Below are 16430 nucleotides of genomic sequence, written 5' to 3' on the forward strand. Positions count from 1 at the left end.
TTCAATTTATCTTTACTATTTTTATTTCAGATAACTGCAAATTCTAACTTTATAATTTTTAAAATTTTATATCAATAATATATATAACCAAACATCACAAGCAATATATATTATTCAAAAATAATTTTTTAGTTTATATTAATTCATTTCGTGCCAACTACGATTCTATTAACAATATCATGTGTCTCGTACTCGATTTGTAAGAGCTTAAGCACACCGCTAGTAGATATTATTCGCTTTAGCCCGTTACATATCGTCGTTAGTTTCACGGTTTTAAAACGTGTCTACTATGGAGAGGATTAAGCCCTACTCCAACTAGTGCCTCGCACTGTCCCTAGCCCTACTCCAACCAGTGCCTCGCACTGTCCCTAGCCCTATTCCAACCAGTGCCTCGTGTCACAATCGCACTTTTGATGACAGCGGACTTGCGATTGTGTGGCACTCACTTTCCAACGACAAGTAAGCTAAGCCAATTCGTTCTTGCGTTGCCTACGGCTAAGTGTCGTATGCTCGAGCCTCTGACCTCGGTTTTAAGAGAAGGTTTTAGAAAACGAGGGCAGAGAGAGATTTTCGAAAGAGAGATTTTTGAAAGAGACGTTATATAAGCAAGCAAGAGAGAAATAACAATGGCTCACAGTATATAACCTTGGGTAGGGAGAAGTTGACAATTAGTCGTATCCCCCTATAATACATTCTGAGGCATTTCATGTCTGATACAGGCATTTCATGTCTGATACATTCTGAGGCATTTCATGTCTGATACATTCTGAGGCATTTCATGTCAGGCATTTCATGTCTGATACATTCTGAGGCATTTCATGTCTGATACATTCTGAGGCATTTCATGTCTGACAGGTCTAAACATGATATTTCTGAAACGTCATCATTCCTAGAAATACAAAAGTAAAACACTAGAATATGAAAAGACATAAAGGGTTGGGCTTGTCATGGGCATGCGGCCATGGGCAACACGCCTTGGACGAGCATGACCATGACACCTCGCACTGTCCCAGCTCTAATACCACTTGTAACAGCGACACCTCGCACTGTCCCAGCTCTGATACCACTTGTAACAGCCCAAGCCCACCGCTTGCAAAGATTATTCGCTTTAGCCCATTATGTATCACCATCAGCCTCATAATTTTAAAACACAAGGGAGAGATTTCCACACTATAGGGAATGTTTCGTTCTTCCCTCCAACCCTCCAACTGATGTGGAATCTCATAATCCACCCGCCAATCGATATGGGATCACACAATCCACCACCCCTTAGGGGCCAACATCGCACATTGCATCCACCCTCCAACCGGGGTGCCAGCATCCTAACGGGCACATTGCATCCACCCCTCCAATCAATATGAGATCGCACAATCCATCCACCCTCTCAGGGGCCAGCATCCTGACTACCACATTGTCCAATGTCTACCTCTGATATTATTTGTAAAAGCCCAAGCTCACAACTACGCTTTGCCCCATCAGCCTCACAATTCTACAACGGTCTCGAATTTAAACAATGGATAGTTTTTTTTTTGTACATATTTTCATAACATCGTAACACTATTATCGAACAAATCATACCACTAAAAACAGGAGCAATGGCTAAAAGTGATATTTTATTTGCATTTGAAGTTGGAGATTAGGATTTCATTTTATAAGCGTTGGTCAAAATGAAAGAATGAAAGAATGAATGAATGAATTGAATAGGTTGGTTAGGTTTTGATCTAAAATGAAAAGGGGAAGAAAAACATGGAAGAAATATACAAAAGCTTTAGAATTCATAGAAGCTATGCCTTTTGGGTATCACACACTCCTCCAATTGCAGCAGCCTTGGCGCCGCACATGAGTACCCTTTCCTGAACTTACTGCTTCTGTTCCTCAACTCCACCGCCACCCTAAACACTCCACAAACTGGCCTGTGATCCGAAAATCTCAACTCCCCTCGAATGTAACACACCTGCTCCATCCCATTCCCTCGCCACAGTATTCTGTCGCACCTGAAAAACAATACAACAACAACACTTAACTCAAATTATTCACTATAATTTATCATATACACCGCACACCCTCTGATACCAACCATGCCGGCGTCCGCCGCTTCCTCTTCGATTTCACGCTCTCCCCGGCGTATGAATCTGAGTTCTGGGTGTACTTGTATGTCGGTGCAAAATGGATCCGCCCCTCACTGAACCCACTGAAAACTCTTCCCGCTTCTCTCTCAACGTTCAACTGCATCGCAAGAACTTATGCTTAAAGTGGATAATATCACAACATTGTGAATAATCGTGGTTAGGTTACCTGATCCCGTTCTAGGAGTTTGTCCCAATCACTATCCTCTACTAAAATCCTGGTGTCCTCGTAGCTCATTGACAACCGGTAGTTCAAGTCTCCCAGCCAGATTATCCGGCTGTATATAGATTTGATGAGCAGAGGATTCAAAAGAAACATAAAAACAGACAAAATGGATTAGATTTTGATGTGAAGTAATTACTCATGATCCATTATTTTCTCAGGGGCTCGTTTATTGGGCTTCTTACAGATCTTGTTGAACTGCGTGCTTTTGAGTATCTCAGCTGCATCGGCGTTTCTTCTCAGTTCGTCTCCTTCCTTCTCTCCCGATGCCAAATGACTGCAAACGAAGCAAAAGCTTGTCTCATGCACTGACATGCTAATCGATATGCATCCCTGAAAAGTACATCAAATTCTAAGGGTTCGTCTAAAAAACAGAGCAGGAACTACAAAAAGCAGTGATCTTTTGAGTCAATGATTTGTGTAACCTTGTTTCCGAGGCGACCCATTATGCCTCTTCCAACGGTGGAGACTCTAAGATGACCAATATGAGGGATGAGCTCCTGTCGAGCCCAAACCGACAAGAACAAACCCACCATTTGCTTGCTGGATATGAGCTTGTAGCGCATATCATCATCCCCTGTTTTTGCTGAAGCAAGTTCTGAAATTGAAATGAATCGATCCATCATTAAGCTTCCATTTTCATTATGAAGCTCCGGTGAGATCATGGAGTCAAAATCAGCTGTCGGGTCGTCATTGAGCTTCCTTAATCTCCTCTCTTTCGATCCCAATTCAATTGGGCAGTTGCAGGCCTTCAGCAGCCGACCATCAATCGGCCTCAGGTTCCTGCTCAGCATCTTTAACGATGGCTTTTGGAAGAAAGGCAGAGACTTTGAATCCTTTGAAGCTTTTGAGCCATGAGATGAATTATCAGAGCCACCATTAATGGAGTCGTTGTTCTTGGTTTTGTTTATGGTTTGGCTTATTAAACCAAGCCACTTCGCTGCAGGTTCATTGTCTTCTATAACAAGTACGTTTCCGGCATTCAGAGGAACAATTTCCTGAAACCTAAGATTTCCCACATCACCAAAAGTGTGTTAATTTAACAAAACAATGACAGCAACAATGGAAAATCATTCGAATGTTACGAACCCAATTACATAAATGTCTGTCGTGTCTTCCACTTGTAAGAACTCCTCAAGGTTGATGCTATTGTTCGGAGTTTTCCCACCAACATTCCATGTCGCTACAAAAATCCTACACCCCAAACACAAATTCTAACGATATTTCGATAATTATAAGATCAACTCAACAAAAATTCCCGTGGCACATACCGAAAATTCTTGGTTTCATTTGGTAGAGTCACAGATTGATCAAAGTTTGAAAGATTCAAGCCTTGGATTTCTGAACTTGCCTTTCTTTCTGATCAAATAATCATTGTTCTTAGATAATCGATCAATCTCTCTCAACTCAACTCATCAAAAGCGGAAGCAGGATCGATCGTACTCACACACTCACAAATAGAAGGGGATGAGTGTGTGAGTACGATCGATTCTGATTTTGCTTCTGCTATAACAATTGGGTATCAAAGCATTTTTGGTTGTGACATTCGGCTACAACAATTGGGTATGATAACGGCGGGCGCGTACGTACCTGAGAAGCTCTTTTTGATGGTGGGGGATGACTCCAAGAAAGCTTTTCTTCTGATTGCAATTCCTTTCCCTTGACAACGTTTGAAATTATGAGCAGAGAGTTTCAGAGGAACAGAGGAGGAAATTAGAAGAAGAAAAAGGGATACCAATATCAACAGCGCCGTCGCCGTACTCTAATTTAAACAAATCATCGTCTGTGTTTAACTTGTCGGTTCTCTTTGAGCTGAAAATCTTTGGGATAATGGACTAACGTAGGACCCATAATATGCATGAAACATATCCAATCAAACATAAGAAAAGGAGAAGTGGTCGGAGGAGGAATTAAAGAATAATGGTAAATACCCTTTTTTTCTTATCGTTCTTGACGGAGTTGTCCGGGGAGGGGGCGGAGGATAGGGTGTCGAGCGTGGCGGTGGCAGTGGGGGCGGCGGCGGCGGCGTTATTGGGTTTTCCCATATCGACCAAGGAACTAGTGGCATAGTCCGACATTCATTCGCTGAACCCGAGATTCCAATGCATTCAAATCGCGAACGGAGTCGCGAAAGAAGGCACCAGAAATATGATGGCCAAACTGACCGGAAAAACCCGCCGGAAAATATGAACAAATCTGGTCCGATGCAAGAGTTTCGAGGTGGATTCTTTTATCTGGGGTTGTTTTCTTTTCTTGAATTTTATTTTATTTTATTTAAATTTCTGATTTGGAAAAACAAAAAAAGAAAAAGAAAAAAGGAGAATAATTTTGGAGGCTGATTGTTTTTGGGGTGTTTGGTTTTGGAGTTCTTGTGGATTGAGATATTGGCGGCGAAGCTTTCGGAGATTACTAGGATTGAAGGGATGAAAACGGTTGGGATTCAGAGTTCATAGCACAACTCCTTTTATCATCCGCTAATTTCAACTCCCAGACATTACACTACAGCTTGAGCTACAGACAAAAAAATAAATAATAAATAAATCTTTTTTTCTTTTTTAATTTCTTTTAAATAACACATATTTTAAAAATTACATCGAACATATCCATAACTATTCCAAAGTTTCAATAATACCTTAAACTTTATCGATAACTATTCCAAAGTTTCAATAATATCTTAAACTTTATAAAAAATACTTCAAAGTTTAAATAATATCCTTAAACTTTACAAAAAAAAAAAAAAAATACTCACACTTTTATCATTCATTTTAAAAATAAAATATTCGGATTCCATCCAAAATTAAGGTAATGATATTTTTAGATTCTTTTAAAAAATTTAAATATATTATTGAGACCTAAGTTACAAAATTTAGGGATATTTTTATTAATTAAATTATCGTTTTTTTTATTTGAATTGGCATGCAAATATAACTATAATTTCATAAAGATCAAAATGCATGTGATATAAAATTAAATTATATTGATTAATATAACACATCATTTTAAGACAATCTCGCATAAAAATCTTATAAAACAAACATAATTATTTGAATATTTTCGGCATCATTCCTCCAAAACAAACACGGTTATCTAAAATGTCGGGATATATATTTTCAAGTATCACACTAGAAGATTTCACTACATTCTTAAAAAGACAAACAAGCTATTAAAAAACAAAGCAAGGGATAAGATCTTCTAATGTGATACTCGATGAGAATAAGATATTTAAATCTTTTTATCATTAATAAATGATATAAGAGTTCTTAAGAGTATTAATAAAAAAATTAAATGTCATAACGGTTGAATTATACTAGTGTTGGTTGATGATAATACTTAGATTATATTAGGATGAAACATAAATGAAAAATTAAAATCATCTTCCATACTAAAAGATGGAAACTTGTATCTGTGGCTTTTGTGGAATGCATCTCCTTGTCTTTCCTGGAAGTGGGCATGCCCGCTGCAGATAACCTTCAATAATAACACTGAAGAACACACTGATCACTATCCCAAAGAAACATATACAAGCAACAAACAATCCGTAATTAGTATAAGCTATCTGGGTTTAGAACAACAAGAAGCACGAGCCGGTAAGTCGATCGGTTTCCTAGTTCATTTGCAACATCAAAAAAGCAGTAACCTTGTTTTCAATCATACTCTTGAGTAGTAATAATCTAACAAGTCGAAATATTCTTACCTGAATTTCAGGGATTCAGCATGACATTTCGTCCAACTTTTGCCTGTAAAGTGCTAAATTCTGCATAAGATATAGGAAGTGGGCAGATGCTAATCAATCAAGTGATTGCGTAGAGCAAGATAGACAGAACATGTAGCAGTCCTCTGTTTATTCCTTTTAAGCTTTAATTGTTTGGAGTTGACATCTAAGATCAAGATGGTTAAACACAAACTTTTAGATTAGCAAAGAACTCATTTGGATAATACAGTGTTAGCTTGTGGCAACATTCCATAGCCTAGTTCAGATAAGCACTTGTTTTGAGATCCCACAACGGTTGGAGAGGGGATAAGGGTGTAGAAACATTTCTCTATCAAACGCATTTTAAAAACCTTGAGGGAAATCTCGAAAGGGAAACCCCAAAGAGGACGATATCTACTAGCGGTAGGTTTGAGCCAAACACCGAGCGGTGTACCAGCGAGGACGCTGGGCCCCAAGGGGAGTGGATTGTGAGAACCCACATTGGTTGGAGAGGGGATAAGGGTGTAGAAACCTCTCCCTACCAGACACGTTTTAGAAACCTTAAGGGTTTAAGCCATTGGTCAAATTATGTTCTAATCTATGCACTCGTCCCCAAACGTCTATGGTCACTGAAGAACCAATATCAAAGAACAGTTTATCAAAGACCCTAATTATTCTTTGGATATTTTTCCTCTCAGTAGACCACAGCAGCAACTATTTTGTTCTTTCCTCCATTTTCATCACAATCAATGAGCTACAGAGCAATCAAGGAAAATGACTCTTGAATTTCTACAAGCAAATATCTACCAGTAAAATAAACATAAGATGATGGAGAGGTAGAATATTCTTGCCCTAGTTAGTGCATATACGCCAGCTTCCGAAGAACCAACAGGACTCCCTCGCTTCATAAACGTTCCCTCCTTGTATATGTAAAGTAATGGTACCCCAGTTGATACTTCCAACCCAATTACCTGTCTCCTAGCAAATATTCATTCATTAATAAGCTATACTAGAAGGTAACAACATGAACACTGATGAAAAACATGTAGGATATGGTCTCTCTACCTGGCGAGAAGTTAATTTTTCTAGATACATGATAATAGACCTTAGCGTATTAGCATGGGCTGCAACCATAACATGCTTCCCAGATTGCAGATGTGGTTCAATCTACAATTCCTTCTTGCCCTGTGAGAATCTTACCGTTTCAAATAATCAAAACAAGAATCCAAGAGTGCTTACATGCTCTTTAAAATATCCAACTGCTCTTTGTGAGCACATCTGCAAGCTCTCACCCTCGGGCGGAGGAATTTCGTAACTCCGGCGCCATTCATGCACTTGCTCTTCACCATATCTTTTGGCAATCTCCTGTTTATTCAGTCCCTGTAGCTCACCATACCTGTATTATAGTTTTGTGCATCAAAATAATTAGTGTAGTCTTCAGATAGAAGGAAAATATAGACTCCCATGAAAAGAGAAAGTACATTCTTTCATTCAATTGCCATGCTCTAATAACCGGAAATGATTGCTTTCTAGCCTCATCACTGTAAATTTGGCTCCATGCCTCTGCCTGTTCATTACAATTATGGATAATGATGGGCACCTGAAAGCATAAAATGGTCTAAATTAGAAACATCCATTTTCTGCTATGGAATGTTTAAAAAACAACAATCAAACTTCAATCAAAATAACATCCACTTTCCTCTAAATATTAGCTTGAACTCTGTATTCTAAACAAGAAAATCTTCTCATCCAATGATAAGAATTCCTTAATGGGAATGAAAGGAATTTGCAGATGCATCCTCATATTAAAAACCTACAACCATCTTGAGCAACTAGTATGCAGTTCTGAATTCATCAAACTCTGGACTAGAAGCTAATCAAAGCCTATCCACTTTTTATGATGCAGGAACAAAAAACACCATGCAAGATATACACCTTTTTGCAGCGATGTTGAATCAAAGCAAGCACCGCTGTCATTTGCGAGCGAATTAGCGCAGACGTGTAAACATAGTCGATCGGTAGGTTGCTGATCCTCTTACCAGCTTCAATTGCTTCCTCTACACCTCTTCTTGTTAAAGGTACATCAACAGAGCCAGTAAATAAATTCTTCTCATTCCACATTGACTCACCATGTCGAATTAATATCAGAGCTGTTTCAACTTTAAAGAGGAAAATTCATGGACATTACAAAGAAATTCAATCTCCTGGGAACCAATAAAAGATTAGAAGCCATTATTCCTAATAGGTAATCAGACTTACTTGATGGCCTCATAGAATCATCACTATTCCAATCCGAAACAGGTGTAATGTGGTTCATAATTGAAACTTGCGGGGTCGCACAAACAACTGAAAGCCTGAAATCTCTCATGCTACAAATCCCTCTTCTAAACAGCCGTACATCAGAATCAAAACCCTTCCGGATAACCGGTAGAGAAATCAAAGAGACATTATGAGGATTTGAATCACAGGCATGATTATAAACTTGCATTGCTCCATTGAACTCGAGAAATCCTGAAGAAATCATGCTGATAACCCAGAACATACCAATAACCAAATATTAGATTTAAGCACGAGAGAAATATTCTAGTTCGAGAACAGCCAACAGATTTCAATTGGTAATTATAGTGTCACTCCACAAGCAGATGAAAAACGTTTGAAATCGATAGAACACAAAGAATACGCACAACAATATAGTAAACACCCAAATGTAGGAAAAGAATCAAGAAGAACGAAGAGATTGTAGCCATTTTGCATACGAAAGAATGAGTGGCCGATCAAACTCACGCCGGTGATCCGATTTACTCGAAGCAGAGAAGCAAAAGAGATGGTAAATTATTGATCCCAAATGCGATGGCCACGATGTTTTGCAGATTTGAAGAACGTTGAATGCCAAAATTTTACAAACTAAACTGAGGGAACCGGGAAAACATTGGATTTGCTTAATGGGAAAAAGAACACTCAACATTGGGTGAAACCCTTAAACTTAGCACTAACTCTAAATTAATAAAAATACATAAACTAAAAAAAAATTAATTAAATACTTTTCAACATTTTTAAAATTTTCAAAAATATCATCATTTAAAAAATAAAATTTTAAAATTTTATAGCATTACGTCTTATAAATTATCGCTATTTTTTTTAAATAAAAATTTAAGGATATTAATATTACTTTTTCGTGAATATTTTTTTAAGGTGATACTAATAGTTCTGTCTGTTCGATGATAAAAGTCCCACACCAGCTCATTTAGAGATTAATTATGAGTTTATAAACAAACAATATTCTCTCCATTGGGTATGAGGCCTTTTGGGAAGCCTAGAGGAAAGCCATGAGAGCTCAGGTTCAAGGTGGATAATATCATACCATTGTGGAGAGTTCTAACATGGTATCAGAATCATGTCCTAAACTTAGTCGTGCTAATAGGTTGGTAATTCCTCAGATGTTAAACAAAGGAGTCAAGCCTCATCGAAGTCAACCAAAAATGACTTAGACTCCAAAAAAGTAAAAATGACTTAGACTCCAAAAAAGTCAAGCTTCGACGATTGACTTTTTTACTATTGATTACGAGTAATTAAATAGTTTATATATATAAACAGTATCGCCATTGATTAGAATACTGTTGTGTGATTGAACCGTATTAGTATCAATAATTAATTTTTAATATTTGAAAAGATAAGTATTAATATTGAGACATTTTTAAAACTAAAGTAATTGCAACTTTTGGTGGTGTGGGATTAAAATAATAAGTTAGTGATTAGTGATATCATTAGTGCTTGTGACGCAAACCCATGTGAAAAATCTATGCTGTTTATATAAACTTTATAATATAAAGTTTGTAACAAAAAGGAAATCCCATTTTCAGCCGAATCAAGAAACGCCACGTGGAATATCATTGGATTTTTTTTAAAAAAAATTAACATGACGTGTCTCGTGGGGCCCGAATTAAAATCATAAAAAAAGAAAGAAAAACCAGCAGAGGTAGATTCGTCTGTTTATGTCATTCATGCTGTCCTGTCTTTTCCAGTTTCCTTTTTTTATTAATTAATATTAACGACTGCTCTTACTTTATTTTTCAAAAATAACTTTCCCTTCGAATTATTCTCTCAGGTCCAAACGACGCCGTTTCTGGTAACATGCACTTGAACTCACACGTCCTCTTATCCTACCGTATATGGGAATTAGATGATGCGTCATCGTTTTAATTGTCGTTTCAAATCAAAACAACACGTATTGGTCCTCGTTGAAATTACATATTTGCCCAATTTTTTTTATTTTTAAAATAAAATTCAGATAAATAATTATTACTATTTTATGCGTTGTGTGAGAAGGGTATATTTGGTAGAAGGAAAAAGAATGGCCGAAAAGAGGGCGAATGAAGAGATGTGGATGTGGCATTGCTGTCCCATTGTCTCTCCAGCATTAGTAAGTGGGAAAATGACGTTTTTGTCCTTGCCTTTTTTTTTATTTTTCCATTCAGCTCCCTCGTTATGATGTTTCCCTCTCATTGCCTAATCCTTCTTCCACTACTCATTATTTCTTTTATTAATTTATATATATATATATATATTAAAAAAATATTTAATAAGGGATATTTATTTGTGTTACCATTTATAGCCTTAATATAAATAAATCAATATTTTATAAATAAATATGTTTAATTACAACTATTAATCAATTAATCAAAAAAATTATGTGTTAAATAATTTAATAACATTTTTACTTTACAGTTATTGGAGAAAAAGCGTGACGTGGGGTCGTTGATACGTGGTGCATCCAATCAACGGTCCAGATTCTCCCTCTCTCTTTCCTAACAAACTTCCATATATTTGGCGTTCTGTGGTCTGAGAGTCCACCCACCCCTCACTCTCCATCTCCCTCTCATTTCTTTAAAGATGCTGCTGGGGAAGCGGTCTCGTGTTCCGATCAAGAGAACCGCCAGCATGACCGGAATCAGGGGGGGTCTCGCCGACGAAGAGTTGGAAGAATCGTCGGATCAGGGCGCCCACGCGCCGCCTCCCGCCGTGGGGGTTCCTCACAATACGACAATGCTCAATTACTCTGTTTTGGTTTCTCCTAGAAATTTAGGACTTCAGTTGGGCTCTAATGATCACTTTCTTCACACGTGCGGTCTCTGCAAACGCACCATCGCTCCCGGCCGTGACATCTATATGTACAGGTACGACTCCATTTCTCTTTTTTTTTTTTTTTTTTTTTTTTTTTTTTTTTCTGTATATATTAAAAAAAATTGTTATATGTTTGTGCAGAGGGGACACGGCTTTTTGCAGTTTGGAGTGCAGAGAGAAGCAAATAAAAGACGATGAGAAAAAGGAGTACGGAGGGAAGAAGAAAGATATGCGGCAAGCGGCGGCGGCGGCGGCGGCGGGGGGAAGAGGGTCGAGGTCTAAGAAGGAACCAGATAGTAGGAGTTGAGAACTCCATCACCGGCAGCGATCCGACACCGCGTCCGCCGACGCATGTGTAGTTGGATGCTGTCGGGGTGTTGGATTTGGAAGTTAGTAGATGATGAGGGGTGATATGGTAAATTTGGGTGATTTGTATAAATGGAATTATTTAGAAGATCCAGAAAATGAAATTAAAAAATGCTGTGGGTGGAAGTACTGTCTGAGGTAGACTTTTACATTAGGGGTATTATTGTAATTTCACGATTTGGAATGAGTGAAAGAGTCTAATTACTGGACCTTAAAAAATAAAATTATTATTTTTTATTGGTATCAGTAAATATTCGGGGAATAAATTAAAATTGGGTATAATGAGTGAAAAAATAATATTGATGGTATTGTTTCAAAAAATAAATAAATAATGTTTGATAATATAAAAATATATCATAAATAGATAGTGCCTGAGAGTAAAAATAAGCCCAAATTGGCCATGGACCCATGCTATAAAATAGAAGCAGACCCTTTAAAGAATAGTATAAAACAACAATTTGGTGCGAGTTCAGTAGAACTGCGTAACGAGTTTAAGGGCGTCGCGGTCTCAAAATGGGAATTTTTTTCGCCTGGAAGTGTCTTATGTCGGGCTGAAGAATATGTGGGGGCGGATGCCTCCTAAAGGGTTAACATTAGTGTGTTGCAGTCACGAAGTATGGAGAGTGCCAAACATTGGGCGTTTGGTTTCGAGTCAGTGTAGTAGCGATCGAGAATGTTTGAGTAAGATGTTAAAGGGCTGTTTTCCCTGAGCTCTGCAGACTACATTCTTTACCTTTGCTGTCATCTGTTTCGAATCAAAGGATTTTCATCAGTTGTTTGTGATAAAAAGCTTCACCATCTATGTATGAAGAATCATTCACATATATATAAAGAAACCTTTGCAATTCCCAATCTTTCCCTTGTTGCATAAGGAACTGATCTCAGTTGATATCCTGGCGACGACGGAGGAGATTTTCGACTACCTTCTTCTCTGCAATGCAGCTTCCCATTGGCTCTGTTTCGGGTTGTTATGGTGGATGAAGTCTTCCACTTCCCCTGCAATATGCTTGGGAGGGTCGATTCCTGGTGGAGAAATTACAAGAATCAGACAAGACTAACAAGGAAGAATTGTGTTTAGATAACTCGGGCGTGCAACGAGAGGCATAAGCAGTCGAAAGTTTTACAGGCATTACCAGAAATAGTACCGTCGCACAATGCTTGAGAACCTCCAAGTTCATACGAACATCATCAAGGCTCCTGCACAAAGCACTTTTGTGAACCACGGTGATATAACACACACATAGATGGAGGGATTTAATCTATTATATACCTGTGCTTTTGCTGCCCCAGCTGAAAGTAGGAAGCTAATGAAGCCATCTAAACATGAAACAGTTCAAAATATGAGCACTATTCGGAATGTTATGATTCTACAAGTTTTTGATTTTGTTATATACCAAATGCTGTGTGTTATGAAGTTGTTATCTTACCTTCATGTTTCCAGCTCTCTTGCCGAACTTCTGAGTTAAGACTCCCAAAGAATCAACCATCCCAACTGGCATAGGAGCAGGCCTGCCGATCTCCGCAAACGCCTCCCTAATACGAACACAGTCGAATCTTTGAATGTTATGACCTGCCCATATCCTTCCATTCAAGATGCTGAATATCTTGTCTGCAACTTCCTCAAACAACGGCGCAGTTGCAACAATTTCTCTTGTTATCCCGTCACGTCGGCTGGACCTTGCCGCAACAGCTGATAAATCTGTTGGCCTGATGAGGGTGGTAAAGCTCTCAAGCTCCACAAGTTTAAGGGGGCAGACAACAATAGCACCAAATTCCAATACTCGAAACCGCTGCCCAACTCTGTTCGGCACTGTTGTTTCCAAGTCAAAGAAGACGATCTCTGCACCTTCCTTGAATGAACTTGAAGCCTCCATTGGTATTGTAGCAGATAGTTCCAGGCTCAAGTTTGTTTGTTTCCTTAATCCTCAATGGCATGGGAATGGGATGGTTATAAATGGGTGAAGACCAAATGGAGAATTCTTGCTGTTGAGGGTTTGGTTGGCTTGAAGTTAAAGTCAAGAGCTTGGTCGTTGGATGAAGAAGTCCTTAGCTTCTGGAGGCTGTCCTTGGCAAAACCAACTCCGATTGACAGGGAAATTGATCATAAAAGAAACGTTAAGAATGACTTTTGTTGTCTCTTTCCAATTGCTTTTTCCCATAGAGAAACGTTTTGGAATATCGATGGAACCTTTGAGGCCAGGTTTTCTTAACATTTAGGAATGATTCTGCCCCTCTTGTTTTGCCTTTCATATTTTATAGCTCTAAATTGATCAAACAACAGATGTATTAACTACTAAGAATATATGCTATAAATTTAGAAAATTGAATTAATAACAACAAATAATTACTTAACTATGCGGTCCTAAGAACATTAGAAATGCTGACAAGTTCAATCCCTTGAGGCTTGGACAACAAGAACCATCAACCAAATTGGTTGAAGTTTTTCGTTTATTCAATCATAACAGTTAACATATCAATATACCATTCTAAAAGGCAACTCATAGGGTACAACATACATGACACAGTAGATAAGGAAGCAAACGAATGATGAACTGTATAATGTATAAGGTTCAGGTAACACCCAAAAAAGAGAAGAACAGATTTGCATACAAGGAATAAACTTAACACCCACACGCTCAAAAATGTGGGGGGGCACAGATGCTGCCTAAGCTATGTAACACCAAAAACTACCTTAAATCCGAGTACAGGAAGAATCAAAATCATCAGGAGCAACACGGGCAATCCAGTTATTGAGCGTTCTCTTAATCTCAGAGTGATTAACATAAGCCAATTCATACATACTGCACAGATTCACGATGACTGTTTCATTGAGAGCCACAGTAGGAACTCTTTCCAGTGCATTTTCCAGTACCTTAATCGAATCTGCTAAATCCCTCAAGTACATCAAGCAAAGAGCCTTGTTGTTAATGGCCACCACGTCCGTATGGTCCCTCTCGATGCACTCCTCGTATTCCCTAACTGCTGATAGATAGTCCTTACCCACCAAGAACACCAACGCCTTGTTCCTATTCACAAGGTTCTTGATCTCTACCTCGCTCAATGACACACTACTCTTCCCTTCTTTAACCATGTCCTCAATCTTATTAAAAGAACGCTTTGCACCTTCAATATCACCGACGTGCATTTGTATATACCCAAGTTTCGAAATCAGAGCAGGGTCTGAAAAATCCCGACTAAGCAAATTATCAATCAAACTTAAACAAACCCCAAACTCTTTGTTACTTAAATGATGACCCATAATACAGTTAATCACAAACACTTCCCTTTTCTTCCACAAATCCACTGAGACATCAAGATTTTTCTCCTGTTTATCCTTCACTTTTGACTGTACAAAATCCAGAAGTTCGTATAACCGATCCAGCCCTTCTTGACGCTCGCCCATTTTGATAGGGATCAAGGCATGTAGCCACCGGAGTGAAAAAGGGACCATCGAGCCGGTACGATTAGGGTAAACACTTGGATAAGTTTCGTACCTGTATTGAGAGCTATCAAGATCTTCAAGAGAATCAAGTTCCGCCAAGCCTTCAGCGAAACGACGCAATTTGACGAGGGCAAGAACATTGTAAGAGAGATAAGTGAGGTGATCATGGGGCTTTTGAAGCAGGGAGAGAGATCGTGCCCTAGCAACCTTATCCAAAATCGAACGCCATGAGCCGCGAGTTGCGAGATCTTGAAGAGAGGAAAGCTCGTGCGCAAGATCGTCAAGCGAACTGAATTTACTGGTTAAAGGATCGGAGGAAATGGTCAATTCCTCGATTGCTGATGTTAGGGTTTCGGTATCGGAAGTTCTGTGAGTACCAGAATCAGGTGACGGCGACTCACTTTCCATCTCGAGCGATGATGATCCGGAGATTGAGCAGTCGCCGGGATCTCATAAACCGGCGCAAACAGATCAGAGATGGATAGCCTCCTCTATTTGGATCCAAATAAATTGATGGACATCAAATTATATGGGCTTGGGCTTCTTATTTATGTTGGACCAAAATGACAGGCCCATATATCCCAATACCAAATGAGCTTCCTATTGGGCTCCATCTATACACCACGGCCCACTGTGGGGATTTTCATATATACCCTAATAATTATCAAGTTATTTATTTATTTATTTATTTATTTATTTATTTATTACCATCAAATCTCGTAATTAATGGGTGTAATTGACAAAATCATTTTATTTATTAATTTATTACCATTTCCATATTTACAAAAGCCCTTTAAATAGGACAGTCCCAAATTCACTTTTTCACCCACTCAAAACCTCATAACAAAAAGGAAAATGGCTCCCTTCGCCAAGCTTTTCGCTGCTCTTCTCTTCGTTTCTCTCCTTTGCAAAGGTATAAATTTCAATTTCAACTCCATGTCGTCCTTTTATTTATTTAGATTTCTATATTAAATATATATTTTTTTTCTCTAGGAAATTCTCAGTGTGTTTCAAATGACATAGCAATCGATCAAAAGATGACTGGATTTCAGATTCATGGAATGACAGAATGGAACGTGACAATAAGCAACAACTGTTTGTGTTCTCAGTCAGAAGTGAAGCTTGACTGTAGAGGATTTCAAACTACAAAAAGCGTCGATCCTTCAATATTAGCCGTTACTGATACTGAATGTTTGGTCAACAATGGACTCCCAATATTCAAATCGAACCCCGTCATCTTCACTTATGCACAAGACCCTAAATTTGACTTCAAACTAATCTCTTCCCAAATCGCTTGTTCTTAAATCCTTTTGTCTTTGATTACCCGTACCTTGGTTTTATTGTTTACGTCTTGTCATTTGAATGGTCCAAAATTTCATGTTTATCTTAGTATAAGAATTATATGTTGTCTTGATCTATATCAATCACTAATAAACTATTTTTATATTTATTGCTCATAAA

At 38.3% G+C, this 16430-nt stretch overlaps 6 protein-coding genes across 14 annotated transcripts; 2 read left to right on the forward strand and 4 right to left on the reverse strand.

Moving 5' to 3' along the window:
• Positions 1-1596: 1596 nt before the first annotated feature.
• On the reverse strand, positions 1597-4754 carry LOC111782223 (type I inositol polyphosphate 5-phosphatase 5). Its single transcript, XM_023663050.2, has 10 exons — positions 4281-4754; positions 4085-4184; positions 3940-4008; positions 3621-3708; positions 3439-3543; positions 2775-3354; positions 2489-2682; positions 2296-2404; positions 2078-2226; positions 1597-1994 (listed from the first exon to the last, which is right to left on the reverse strand). Exons 1-10 carry the CDS (start codon positions 4425-4427, stop codon positions 1769-1771), a joined length of 1767 nt encoding a protein of 588 aa, XP_023518818.2. The 5' UTR covers positions 4428-4754; the 3' UTR covers positions 1597-1768.
• An 809-nt stretch (positions 4755-5563) lies between these two features.
• On the reverse strand, positions 5564-9024 carry LOC111782226 (2,3-bisphosphoglycerate-dependent phosphoglycerate mutase 1). Of its 9 annotated transcripts, none has more exons than XR_015414251.1 (9): positions 8797-9024; positions 8300-8565; positions 7976-8199; positions 7522-7640; positions 7280-7436; positions 7106-7207; positions 6892-7018; positions 6044-6103; positions 5564-5817 (listed from the first exon to the last, which is right to left on the reverse strand). XR_015414251.1 is itself a non-coding variant. In XM_087119826.1 (9 exons), the coding sequence occupies exons 1-8, from the start codon at positions 9003-9005 to the stop codon at positions 6059-6061; spliced, it is 1242 nt and encodes a 413-aa protein (XP_086975952.1). In that variant the 5' UTR covers positions 9006-9023; the 3' UTR covers positions 5564-5817; positions 6044-6058. The 9 variants fall into 9 exon arrangements, 2 of the variants coding, with proteins under 2 accessions (XP_086975952.1, XP_086975951.1); XR_015414249.1 differs by having other exon boundaries at positions 5564-5831; XM_087119826.1 differs by having other exon boundaries at positions 6892-7011; positions 8797-9023.
• A 1852-nt stretch (positions 9025-10876) lies between these two features.
• LOC111782229 (FCS-Like Zinc finger 7) lies at positions 10877-11770 on the forward strand. The gene is made up of 2 exons (XM_023663063.2): positions 10877-11214; positions 11303-11770. Exons 1-2 carry the CDS (start codon positions 10931-10933, stop codon positions 11466-11468), a joined length of 450 nt encoding a protein of 149 aa, XP_023518831.2. The 5' UTR covers positions 10877-10930; the 3' UTR covers positions 11469-11770.
• Positions 11771-11852: 82 nt separating this feature from the next.
• Positions 11853-13903, reverse strand: LOC111782228 (protein NEN4). The gene is made up of 5 exons (XM_023663062.2): positions 12955-13903; positions 12798-12844; positions 12661-12724; positions 12365-12550; positions 11853-12272 (listed from the first exon to the last, which is right to left on the reverse strand). Exons 1-5 carry the CDS (start codon positions 13399-13401, stop codon positions 12180-12182), a joined length of 837 nt encoding a protein of 278 aa, XP_023518830.2. The 5' UTR covers positions 13402-13903; the 3' UTR covers positions 11853-12179.
• Positions 13904-14056: 153 nt separating this feature from the next.
• On the reverse strand, positions 14057-15465 carry LOC111782224 (Tetratricopeptide repeat (TPR)-like superfamily protein). Its single transcript, XM_023663051.2, has one exon. It carries the CDS (start codon positions 15375-15377, stop codon positions 14220-14222), a length of 1158 nt encoding a protein of 385 aa, XP_023518819.1. The 5' UTR covers positions 15378-15465; the 3' UTR covers positions 14057-14219.
• A 342-nt stretch (positions 15466-15807) lies between these two features.
• LOC111782230 (protein TAPETUM DETERMINANT 1) lies at positions 15808-16415 on the forward strand. Its single transcript, XM_023663064.2, has 2 exons — positions 15808-15882; positions 15963-16415. The coding sequence occupies exons 1-2, from the start codon at positions 15825-15827 to the stop codon at positions 16271-16273; spliced, it is 369 nt and encodes a 122-aa protein (XP_023518832.2). The 5' UTR covers positions 15808-15824; the 3' UTR covers positions 16274-16415.
• The last annotated feature ends 15 nt before the right edge of the window (positions 16416-16430 follow it).

The sequence above is a fragment of the Cucurbita pepo genome, chromosome 19, assembly GCF_057944985.1.
Source record: "Cucurbita pepo subsp. pepo isolate OVF chromosome 19, ASM5794498v1, whole genome shotgun sequence".
Classification (NCBI taxonomy): Eukaryota; Viridiplantae; Streptophyta; class Magnoliopsida; order Cucurbitales; family Cucurbitaceae; genus Cucurbita; species Cucurbita pepo.

Excerpts from the sequence above, each read along its gene's own strand:
- LOC111782230 (XM_023663064.2), top strand. The coding sequence starts at position 15,825 with ATGGCTCCCTTCGCCAAGCTTTTCGCTGCTCTTCTCTTCGTTTCTCTC. Across the intron at positions 15,883-15,962 it reads CGTTTCTCTCCTTTGCAAAG|GAAATTCTCAGTGTGTTTCA; the intron begins GTATAAATTTCA and ends TTTTTTCTCTAG.
- LOC111782223 (XM_023663050.2), bottom strand. The coding sequence starts at position 4,427 with ATGTCGGACTATGCCACTAGTTCCTTGGTCGATATGGGAAAACCCAAT. Across the intron at positions 4,009-4,084 it reads CGACGGCGCTGTTGATATTG|GGAAAGGAATTGCAATCAGA; the intron begins GTATCCCTTTTT and ends AACGTTGTCAAG. Across the intron at positions 3,544-3,620 it reads AATGAAACCAAGAATTTTCG|GATTTTTGTAGCGACATGGA; the intron begins GTATGTGCCACG and ends TTTGGGGTGTAG.
- LOC111782224 (XM_023663051.2), bottom strand. The coding sequence starts at position 15,377 with ATGGAAAGTGAGTCGCCGTCACCTGATTCTGGTACTCACAGAACTTCC.
- LOC111782226 (XM_087119826.1), bottom strand. The coding sequence starts at position 9,005 with ATGTTGAGTGTTCTTTTTCCCATTAAGCAAATCCAATGTTTTCCCGGT. Across the intron at positions 8,200-8,299 it reads TGATTCTATGAGGCCATCAA|TTGAAACAGCTCTGATATTA; the intron begins GTAAGTCTGATT and ends TCCTCTTTAAAG. Across the intron at positions 7,208-7,279 it reads TTGGATATTTTAAAGAGCAT|ATTGAACCACATCTGCAATC; the intron begins GTAAGCACTCTT and ends AAGGAATTGTAG.
- LOC111782229 (XM_023663063.2), top strand. The coding sequence starts at position 10,931 with ATGCTGCTGGGGAAGCGGTCTCGTGTTCCGATCAAGAGAACCGCCAGC. Across the intron at positions 11,215-11,302 it reads CGTGACATCTATATGTACAG|AGGGGACACGGCTTTTTGCA; the intron begins GTACGACTCCAT and ends ATGTTTGTGCAG.
- LOC111782228 (XM_023663062.2), bottom strand. The coding sequence starts at position 13,401 with ATGGAGGCTTCAAGTTCATTCAAGGAAGGTGCAGAGATCGTCTTCTTT. Across the intron at positions 12,845-12,954 it reads AGAGAGCTGGAAACATGAAG|ATGGCTTCATTAGCTTCCTA; the intron begins GTAAGATAACAA and ends TTTCATGTTTAG. Across the intron at positions 12,273-12,364 it reads AAAGATTGGGAATTGCAAAG|ATGACAGCAAAGGTAAAGAA; the intron begins GTTTCTTTATAT and ends GATTCGAAACAG.